The 10,810-nt window shown below is 52.3% G+C and overlaps 5 protein-coding genes across 5 annotated transcripts; 4 read left to right on the top strand and 1 right to left on the bottom strand.

Moving 5' to 3' along the window:
• Positions 1-244: 244 nt before the first annotated feature.
• Positions 245-1,576, bottom strand: K489DRAFT_368013 (uncharacterized protein; the record flags this gene model as incomplete). Its single annotated transcript, XM_033602912.1, has 1 exon — positions 245-1,576. The coding sequence occupies one exon, from the start codon at positions 1,574-1,576 to the stop codon at positions 245-247; it is 1,332 nt and encodes a 443-aa protein (XP_033463879.1).
• Positions 1,577-1,961: 385 nt separating this feature from the next.
• On the top strand, positions 1,962-2,884 carry K489DRAFT_377284 (ClpP/crotonase). Its single transcript, XM_033604119.1, has one exon. It carries the CDS (start codon positions 2,159-2,161, stop codon positions 2,735-2,737), a length of 579 nt encoding a protein of 192 aa, XP_033463880.1. The 5' UTR covers positions 1,962-2,158; the 3' UTR covers positions 2,738-2,884.
• A 243-nt stretch (positions 2,885-3,127) lies between these two features.
• On the top strand, positions 3,128-7,944 carry K489DRAFT_377285 (ABC multidrug transporter SidT). The gene is made up of 2 exons (XM_033604120.1): positions 3,128-4,421; positions 4,476-7,944. The coding sequence occupies exons 1-2, from the start codon at positions 3,479-3,481 to the stop codon at positions 7,478-7,480; spliced, it is 3,948 nt and encodes a 1,315-aa protein (XP_033463881.1). The 5' UTR covers positions 3,128-3,478; the 3' UTR covers positions 7,481-7,944.
• A 577-nt stretch (positions 7,945-8,521) lies between these two features.
• K489DRAFT_377286 (alpha/beta-hydrolase) lies at positions 8,522-9,776 on the top strand. The gene has a single exon (XM_033604121.1). The coding sequence runs from the start codon at positions 8,726-8,728 to the stop codon at positions 9,584-9,586; it is 861 nt and encodes a 286-aa protein (XP_033463882.1). The 5' UTR covers positions 8,522-8,725; the 3' UTR covers positions 9,587-9,776.
• A 134-nt stretch (positions 9,777-9,910) lies between these two features.
• Positions 9,911-10,528, top strand: K489DRAFT_368017 (uncharacterized protein; the record flags this gene model as incomplete). The annotated part of the gene is made up of 1 exon (XM_033602913.1): positions 9,911-10,528. The coding sequence occupies one exon, from the start codon at positions 9,911-9,913 to the stop codon at positions 10,526-10,528; it is 618 nt and encodes a 205-aa protein (XP_033463883.1).
• Positions 10,529-10,810: the final 282 nt, after the last annotated feature.

The raw sequence follows: 10,810 nt of genomic DNA on the forward strand, positions 1-10,810 counted from the left end.
CGTGAACGGATCGTTGTTGAGCCATCTTTGACGGCATGCGACCACGAAATTGTGAAAGGTAACCCTAAGGTACTCGAGGCGCAGCCGCCGCCAGCAGTTGTCGACTTCTTGAGGGATCATCCTACCATCCTTGACCATGACAACCGATGGATTTTATCTTAATATACCTGCTGTCCACCTCACGATCGGAACAAAAGATGGACTAAAGTATCCATTTGTGGCTATCAACAGTTGGGACATTCGTCTAGAGCTTCGCGTTCCAAGCAGCTCTGTCCGCCGACTCAAGAGGCTTCTTCCGCCCATCCCAGAACAATGGGCATAGCTGGAACCATTTCTCCCGGCTGCAGATGGAATGAACCGATCTTTTGTGGCCCAGATCCACATAGGAACCGATTGTCAACCCTTGCGCGTTCTCATAGGAGAGGATTGTTCCGCCTGTAGCCTTGGGTTCGCCTACCGCATTATCCATCCTTGGGTCGTCCAGGAAAAGGTAATGAATGCAGGAAGAGTACCAGGCATTGACCCGATGAGCACCTCGCAGACTTTCATCACCCACAAGCGAATGTCGGCCTCGATCGTAGTCGCCTGCAGCATAGTGCGCGCCATAGTGGTCTTCCTTCGCCCAGTACAGCTCGAAATACGCAAACCGTTTCTCATCGAACCGACCAAAGAGGCACAAAACGTGTGGATCGAAATGCAGATTGCGCAGATAGCTTTGATGCTGTTCCAACGTCCCGGTCTCGTTCCATCCTTTCGCGACACGAGGATCGTTCTGCCATTGATTGAAGAGACGGAGATGATCGGCGTTGGTCCAATCCACCACCTCAAGTGAGAAATGCTCCTCTACCTCTGGGATATACCTGCTATACACAATGCTTCCGGGGTGAGGCTTTGGTCGTCGGACGGGATGTCGTGCATAAACAGCTTCTCTCGGAAACTTCATCGTAAGTTGATATTCTTGAGGCATAGGCGGGAAGTCCGCCAGAGGCTTTCGGAGAGGACCGTCCGTATTTACGCCGATCACCCAGATGGGTCGAGGGCCGAATGGTGATGCTGCGCCCTGCCAGAACGCGCTTCGAAGGATGAGCAGCTCCTCCGTGAACGGTGTCACGATCTCCGAAGCCGTGTGCCATGGCTTGGGATGCTCGATTGCTAGGCCTGTGCAGAGAAGCTCATGTCGAATGAGATTCGACTCGCTACCTTGCAGTACGAGCCTGAACTTCTCATGGGTAGGGTGTGCTACGAAGATTGCGTGGCACAGATTCCATATTTGCGCGAGCGAAGGTGTCGCTGTATCCTCTGCCCATTCAAAAGTTGTCTGAGGGCTTCGACATGCTCGAGCCCATGCGCTGTTGTCCTTTGGAAGTGGTAGTTCGTTGTCGCTTTTGGTTGTGAACGCATGCCATCGTAGACCTTGGTGATGAAGCGCTTCTGCTGGAGCTTGCCCAATCGAAGGTTGATCCTGGAAGTCCAAGCTGAACTTGTTGGAGTCTTCGTTGATTCGATATACAGTGAGGTAAGGATGAGGTAGCTTGATCAAGGGCAGCGAGGTACTGGTGGGCAGTAATGTTGCCATTGTGCCACGATTGCACTGTTTAGTGTTGCTGGTTTCTAGATGAGAGATGTGATCACTCTTGGATGAGGACTAAGAATGACCTGAAAGGTGATATGGACCACACGTGTACGCCTAGTCAAGCCACCATTTTAGATTCACTCACGAGTTCTAGGTCCTCACGCAGGTACTTTCACTACAATAATTCGAGTTGCGCCGTCGCTCACTCTTGCAAACAATATCTCCACAGTGGCGTAGACGCTTACAATTTTCTCAGGCGAATCGATTGCCTATCACCATGTCGCAATCTGCTTCATCTATCCTCAAAAACCAGGTTTTCGAAGACTTCTGTGTGGAATTCCCAGACGATAGGATCATACAAATTACATTGAAGCGGCCACAGAAGCTGAATGCCATCAAACTATCTACGAGCCATCAAATTGCAACAGTCTGGGAACTATTCGACAACGATGAATCGTTAAGAGTGGGCATTATCACAGGCAGCGGTAGAGCGTTCTGCGTCGGAGCAGACCTGGACGGTGAGATGTGAACCACGACGAGGCCGATGCTGAGTTTCCTGACAAGCCGGATCTAGAATGGAACACCATGAACAAAGCTGGCACCACCAACTCCATGCGAGCACCAGGTCTCGCGGGCCTCCCCCGCCGCTCCGGCAAGAAGCCCATCATCGCCGCCGTCAACGGAATCACCATGGGTGGCGGTTTCGAGATGGTTGCCAATTGTGACATCGTCGTTGCAAGCGAACACGCCATCTTCGCTTTGCCCGAAGCGAAACGTGGAATCGTGGCAGTCGCAGGCTCCATCCCACGACTTACCAGGACTCTAGGGCTGCAACGCACCATGGACCTCGTGCTCTCGGGACGCAGTGTCCCTGCCTCCACATTGGAAAGCTGGGGTCTGATCACGCGGGTGGTTCCCAGCTCCGAGAGCGTCGTGGCCGCCGCGATCCAGGTGGCAAGGGAAATGTGCGCTGTCAGCCCGGACGCTTTGATAGTCGGTCGTCTCGCTGTCCGGCTGAGCTGGGAACGAGGCAGCGTGGAAGACTCAGTGGACGAGGTCGCGAAACTTTGGTATCCCCGTCTGATGGCCGGACCCAATTTCGCGGAGGGCATTCGCGCGTTCGTCGAGAAGCGTCAGCCCAAGTGGATCGATTCTAAGCTTTGACACCACACTATCCCGAATGTCATGTCTTAGTTTGTCAGAGTGATTCATAGCCTGAAGGGACCCTGCATCTTCGAAGCGAGAAACTTGTAGCATGCGAAGCTGGCCCACGTACACACACTATACTATCCTATCGTGGTCGTTTTCGGGGATCTGATAAAAAATCGCGCTTTGCGATGTCGGCATGCCATCGAAAATAATCTGATCCCCACGCTAGTCGGCGCCATGTGCGCCACACACTAATCACTTTTCGGATCTGATTAGATTCGTGCCGAGATCGGCGAGGGACCATTCTCGCTGTTGAACTCTCGGGTAAACATCGTACCGACGTTTTTCGACGATTTCCGTGGCGCTCGGCCGTGAGTAGAGTCTTTTGCAAATATAGTATCTGATCCGACGCGACTGGAGGATGCGTGGGATGAATGCAGGACCCTGGACGCCCGCGGGCCTGGTCTGATGTAGAGGGTGTGTCAAGGTATCGTGTTGGTTTACAGGGGGTCTCTGCATCCTGGCGACATTGATGACACATTGAATAGCAGGTGTTTTGCATGTGGCACGGAGTGTTCGAGCCTCACGAGGCTAGCGTGTTCGAGATGAGTGCGAGCGAATGCGTTATGCGAGATGGAGAGTGAACTTCAGTATGGCGAATCGTGACGGTCACGCACGAGTCACGAGTGTGTTCGAAGTTTGATGAGATAGAGTCTGCTATAATCATTATCTACAAGTTTTCAAAAGATACGCTACATGAGCGTCGACAGCATGAAGCTATTCACGACAATCACCACTTACTGTGGCCTTCTTGTCGCAGGCGGTGCCACCAAACGTGATATCGCAACCTTGGTCCTTGGGATCCTCTCTGCGATTGCATCCGGAGTCCCCTTCCCTCTGATTGGAATCGTGTTTGGTCAGCTCCTGAATGACTTCAATCAAGCGACATGTGAACATGACGATGCGATACCCGCCTCATACCAAGATAGCGTCAACCAGAAGATTCTATTAATCTTCTACTTGGCGATCGCCCAATTCGTCCTCATCTACTGCCATCTCTGCTGCTGGAGCCTCGGAGGCGCACGGCTTGCTCAAAGGCTACGTGAGCAATACCTTCGATCCCTCCTCAAACAAGAACCATTATACTTCAGCAAGTTCCCTCCAGGGGAAGTGTCAGCGAGACTCAATGGCGACATCCAAACCATCCGCTCGGGCACATCCGAGAAAGTCGGGATTGTGCTCGCAAGTCTTTCATTCTTCGTCACCGCATATATCGTCGCCTTCATCAAGGACTACAAATTGTCCGCCGAGCTCCTATCCCTTGTGCCCGCATTTCTCCTCATGAGCTTCGTCGGAAGTCATTATGTGGAAAAATACGCAGGTATCATGTCCGACGCGAGTGCCAGCGCCGCCTCGATAGCTTTGGAAGCTCTCTCTAATATGGTACTGGTGCAATCCTTTCGCGCCAACGCTAGGCTCGAGAAGCGTTTTGCTCAGGCCCTGGAGATCGCGGAGGCGCAGGGTATTCGGAAAGCCTTTGCGACGGGTGTTCAAGCGGGCGTGCTTTATTTCGTGGCCTATTCTGCAAATGCGCTTGCCTTCTGGCAGGGCAGTGTGCGAATTGCGAGCAGTATCAATGAGCCTGGTACAGATGCGAATGTGGGCTCTGTGTTTACGGTGGTCTTTGTCCTGATTGAAGGTACATCGTGGAGCTGAAAATCGTGACAGGGCAGATTGCTGACGAACCATATAGCAACACTTCTAATGAGTCAGGTCGCACCCTTTCTGCACATTTTCGCCAGCGCTGTCGCATCTTACCGAAAACTTCAGGAGGAGCTTCTTCGGGAGTCTCTCATTCAAGACTCTAAGCAGGCGCAAGTGCTCTCTGATCGACCTCTCAAAGGGTCTTTCGAGTTCAGAAATGTAATATTTAGATATCCTGCTCGGCCCGACGTCACGGTCGTCGATGGTATCAGCCTTACGGTTGAAGCGCGCAAGCATACAGCTATCGTCGGCCTATCCGGAAGTGGCAAGTCGACTCTTGTGGGGCTCATGCTACGTCTGTTCGATGCGATGGATGGTACTGTCTACTTGGACGGGCATGATGTCCGTGACTTACGGCTAGAAGATGTCCGACGTACAAGCAGTGTGGTGCCGCAAAATGCGGCATTGTTGGATCGATCATTGCTCGAAAACATTGCGTATGGCTTGATCAGCTCGTCACATTCTGAGCATCATGCACTTCTTCCAACTCTTCTCGGCCCAGGATTAGGTATCTTGGCAGAGGAATTGAGGGAGGGCAAGGAGATCGGGGCAGCGGCCCTGGCGCACGGTCAAGAGATTGCTGAGATTGTCAAGCTTGTACGAGATGCAGCTATTATGGCAGACGCAGACAGTTTCATTTCGGCCATGGACCATGGTTATGGTACCTTGGCCGGTCCTGGTGGACAATCTATCAGCGGAGGACAAAAGCAAAGAGTGGCTCTTGCTCGAGCATTAGTCAAGGACCCCGCTGTTCTCATCCTTGATGAAGCGACAGCGTCCTTGGACTCGGTGAGCGAGGTCAAGATCCAGAATGCCATTGCTTTGGCGTCAAGTGGACGAACGACGTTGACCATCGCCCATCGTCTTTCGACCATCCGGAACGCTGACAAGATCGTCGTCATGCACGCTGGCAAAGTTGTGGAACATGGTAGCCATGCAGAGCTTCTTAGTCACAATGGAAGATACGCAGAGCTCGTCCGATTGCAAACGATGAGCTCGACCACCCCGGGGCAGGACGATGTGCTCACACCGAAACGACAGATGAATTCGACCGAGGGAGCACAAAAGAAGGCGGAGTTACAAGTCCGTGAAGACGCCGTTGTTGATCCTTCGCAATCGAAGCCGCCTTCGGTCAATGGGACCCATGAGTTCCCTGGCAGCTTCGCAAAGCTCTTTGCACGCACCTTCTGGCCGGTGCTCCGGCCGCACTTACTTATGACTGCCCTTGCGTTCGCGAGTGCCGTGATTGTGGGTGCGACATTCTCTGGCGAAGCTGTAATTTTCGGCAACACTGTTGGAGCTCTGAGCCCCTGCAACCCCGTTCCAAGCATCGAAGCAAGCGGCAGATTCTTTGGTTTAATGTTTTTCATCTTGGCATTGATCGAATTCTTCGCCAGTATTATAAGTTGGTCGGGATTCGGTTTCGTATCCTCCAAGTCGGTGCGCGCACTTCGATCCACTCTCTTCAACTCGATGCTCGACCAAGATCTTGCGTGGCATCAGAAGAAAGGTACATCTCCAGCCGGACTGCTATCGTACATCACGAGAGACTGCGAAGCATGGGCGGGACTAAGCGGATCCGTCATCGGGACCATCTGCAGCATTACGCTCAATCTGCTTGCTGCCATAATTATGACGCACATCATCGCATGGCGCATTGCGTTGGTAACGCTTTCTCTAGTGCCGCTGCTGCTCGGGTCCGGATTGATGGAGCTCAGAGTGCTTGGACGATTCGAGGAGAAGCATGAGACTGCATATTCTTCTTCCGTGGAGATCGGCGTCGAGAGTGTCACAAATATCAATGTTATCGCAACATTTTCGCTCGAGCAATTGACGATGCAAACCTACAGCCGCTCGCTGGCTGGTCCGAGGAAAGAAACCTTGCGTGTCACGCTTCAGGCAAGCTTTTGGCAGGCCACAATGTACTTTCTCGGCAATTGCATCAATGCTCTGGCCTATTGGTGGGGATCGAAACAGATCGCAACCGGGAATTATACACAGGTTCAATTCTTGATTGTCGTATTCTCTCTGCTTGTTGGAGCGCTGCTCTGGGCTCAGATGTTCGCCCTTGCCCCCGAGCTGACCAGTGCAAAGGCCGCCATAATGAGAATCGCCAGGATCATGTCAATCGCGAGAGAAGGTCAGGCAACTGATGCTCTGATTCGGACGGGTTCAGGCTCTGACTCGGACATCGAAGCGAAAGCGGAGTCAAAGGGTACTCCGAAGGGAGTCAGCGGACCCGCGGGAGTGAGGTTCCATGACGTTCAATTTGCATACCCTGCCCGACCGGACTCTCAAGTTCTGCATGGCTTGAACATCACTATCTGCCCGGGACAGCTTTGTGCCCTTGTCGGACCCAGTGGTGCTGGAAAGTCAACAATTATACAGCTTGTACTTGGACTTTATCGACCTCAAACGGGTAGTGTTTGGATTGACGGAACATGCCTAACAAATCGCGCGGATGTCACGTTTCGCGACAGGTTTGCCATCGTGCCGCAGGAGAATACTCTCTTCGAGGGCACTGTTGCCTTCAACATCGGACTAGGAGCGCGTCCAGATGAGGTCGCCGACCAAGATGAAATTGAGCACGCCTGCAAGCTCGCTGGCATCCACGAGACGATCATGAACTTGCCCGATAAGTACGACACCCTGTGCGGAACAAACGGTAATCAATTCTCGGGCGGACAGAGGCAACGCCTATCAATTGCTCGAGCATTAGTCAGGCAGCCAGATCTATTGATCCTGGACGAGCCTAGCTCAGCTCTCGACGCCGAGTCCGAAAAGTTGCTTCAGCAGAGCCTCGAGATAGTCGCGAAGACAGCTACCGTCATTGTCATAGCTCACCGCCTGCACACGATTCGCTCGGCCGACGTGATTTTCATGATTGAGAATGGTCAATGCACAGCTCGTGGAACGCACGAAGAATTACTGCAGTCTTCGCCTGCATATCGAACGAATGTCATGCATCAGATGGTAGCAGACCCGGATTCGTGAAAGGCGACTCTGGTCCGGTCATCAAAACAGTGGGCAATTTCTGTGGGAAGAGCGATTCAAGGTGACGGAGTTGGCGGGAAGGTTCGTCCAAAGCTGTCGGTGTGCCACCAACGATCATTGGAGCAGGCCGTCAAGCCATCGCTGGTAGAATCGCCATAGCGAGAACAGCCTCATAGGTTACAAACCAGAGCTCAAGCTGCATTATAGCACGTACTATGACTTATCGCGAATTCTCACCCTGCCACAGATTGAATGTTGAAGTTGAGCGTATCCTCTCGCTTGAGATGTGCGCCATGAGGCGATCGTGTAGATATGGCTTGATCTCGGAGCTGAAGGATTTCCGGACGTGCGAGAGCCTCGGCAAGTTAAAGAAGTTCACATCCAGGATTTCTAATCAGGGCGACGCGTCTAGACTCCAAAGCGTGTGTTTTATAAGGGGCATACCTAAGTAAAGAAATAACTTTTCTGTGGTTGTTGGTGAAACTTCAGATGTCTATTCGAGGTAGATCATCAGCGCCACGCGAGAGATCTATCGTTTGTCAAGCACGTGTCAAAGCCGACGTGTGGGAGTTCCTTGCGAGCTCTGAACTGCTCCCCGGGAACAAACGCTGTTCCGCTCTGGACTTCTTGATGCTGTCGATGATTAGTGAGAACTAAGTGATGGCGTTCAGGACGCACCTACTCCGCGACAGTGTATCGTCACAACTTTAACGGGCGGGGGGAAGGCTGACTAATCACAACCAAGGGCGATTTGATGAGTCATCAGAACAACTCCTTTTCGAGCACACCCGTGGACTCTTGAGTTGCCATCTTGAGGGGACGAAATTGCCTTCTTATGTGTAAGCAACATCTGAAGTCTAGAGATTGGAGGACACGTAGTGCTTACAATGATGAATCGCTCGCTGTGTATCGGCCCAACGTCAGTGCTGACAGCTATCGCTTGGCATCCGGGTTTTGCTGGGACCGTCGCTCCAGCTGCTTACCACGCATCTCACTATTGTCACATGTGGGATCGTGGTGTAAAGTCACAAAGTAGGGCTTTGAGGCCATGATTTCAAAGCACAAATCTTCTAAAACGTCCGAAAGAGTTGTTGACAAGCGCATGACGTGCTCGGTGATCCTGGAATCCAGCGTCTATGGTGGAAGGATATGAAGTATAAAAGAGCTGTACCCTGCTCGGCAAATTCATCCACTCACTCACACTCCACCTCGACATGCTTCATTCTTCATCCTAATTGCGACATAATGCCTACTCTGACACGTATCTGTACCGCGGTCGCAGCTCTGCTGACAATCAATGAAGTTCTACCGATCGTACAAGGCGCGAAGCTACCAAATCAGCCGCGGCCCTACCTGGTCAGCTTCGATAAGGCAATAGTTGAAGATATCCGCTTAAGGGCATCTGATTTCCGCCCAACTGCCAACATCGACGTGCCGGTCTGGTCCGATGGTGCACCAGGATCGAACCTCACGAGCATCGCGAAGTATTGGGCGAGCGAATTCGACTTTGGCAAGTTTGAAAATGAGATTAACAGCAATTTTTCTCATTACATCACTACTGTCTCGCCTCCAGGAGATGCTTATAACCGCTCGCTGGATATCCATTTCATTCACCAAATTTCCCGACGACGCGATGCTATCCCCATCCTTTTCTTGCACGGCTGGCCATCCACGAGCCTGGAATGGACAAAGATAATCCCATCTCTAGTAACACCGCCAAATGGTTCGTTGCCGGCTTTCCATGCGATCGCTCCAGACTTGCCGGGATATGGCTTCAGTCCTGCGCCCACAGCTGGAGGCTTGGGTCCCAAGGAGCACGCCATCGCATTCGCAGATCTGATGCAACAGCTAGGTTACAACCGCTACGTGGTATACTCCACAGATCTAGGCTCTCCAGTGGCCCATCAGATTCTTGAGAAGTTTTCACAGCGGATCATAAACCACATTACAGATTTCTTCTTGATCGCACCCAACTCGACCGACCAGGCTCGATACGCAGCAAAAACGACCACCGCCGAGGAGACAGCCTATATCAACTCACTAGATTACTTCGGGACCTATCCACAAATTCCAGCTGTGATGGAGTCGATCACATATATTTACTAGCTACATTTGGTTCGGGTACGGACCCTAAGGGGGTCGATCACATGGGGTCGATCACATAGGGATGCCAATGTTTAATAATTTCCAGATGGGTACCCAAAAAAAGCGCAGATTTTGGCGATCAAACGGACATAGTTCTCGTAATTTTGCGACGTTGTTTGGTATGTCGTTGTCGGGGTTGGAAGTAACGCAAAAAAAAATGAAGTTTGCGCGGGAATTTGGGGTTGGCTAGGGTATACAGACACGCTCGCGTCGCGAATGTCACGACGCCGATAGCTGTCAGCGCGCATGCGAGGTGCATATAGTACAGCCATTTGGTACAACATCATGGAGCTATTTCAGAAATACTTCTTACATAACCAGGCTTGCCAGGTCATAATCTGTAAGCAGTGTCAATATGCCGTTAGCCCGGCCCATATTCAAGGCCATTTGCAAGAGAAACACAAGAGCACCACTGTTCGGCAACGAGTCGACATCGCAGCGTTTGTTCAGCGTCTGCCCCATGTCGCACAGACGCCCGACAAGGTTAAGTATCCCGATGCGAGTAGTCCGCCCATCGCCGGCATTCCCGTATATCCCAATGGACATCGATGCGTGTTCAACGTCGACGGCCGCGAATGCAATGTCACATACCGCGAACGCACGGGCATTCAGAAGCATTGCAAGGACCAGCATAATTATCAGAGTACCCGAGCAAAAGGCCGACCGGATTTCGATGCCGTCCACCGTCCACCATGGGAAACGAACCAACCATGCCAACGTTTGTTCCGTACAGGCAAATGGCAAAAGGTATTTCCCGTCCAGGTCGTGCCCCATGCCGGCCCAGCCGTAGACATCGATCATGCCGCCCAAGGCAAGGCATGGATAGCGAAGTTGTTTGCCGATTTTCAGCAGGCGCAGGAAGACGCCCGCACCGAACGGACGCGGTATGAGCCTAATCCATAGTTAGAACACACCGGATGGGAGCGTCATTTATCGAACGATCATCGACGATGGATCACCGAATGCGTCAAGGCCGAGCCTAATGTCGACAAAGTGCAGGCATGTTTAGAAGACGATGCCGCCCCATTCGCCCCCGAATCGGAGCAGGCGTTGTCGCGGGCGTGTGACGGTACCATAGTGTTGATCCGTCGTTCGTTCCAAGCCAGCCGGGTAGAGATCGTCGGACGACATGCGTTGCATTGCGTCAATCGCCGGGAGACCGGCGCCGACAACAACAACACGCCA

Source organism: Dissoconium aciculare (genome assembly GCF_010015565.1).
Source record: "Dissoconium aciculare CBS 342.82 unplaced genomic scaffold K489scaffold_2, whole genome shotgun sequence".
NCBI lineage: Eukaryota > Fungi > Ascomycota > Dothideomycetes > Mycosphaerellales > Dissoconiaceae > Dissoconium > Dissoconium aciculare.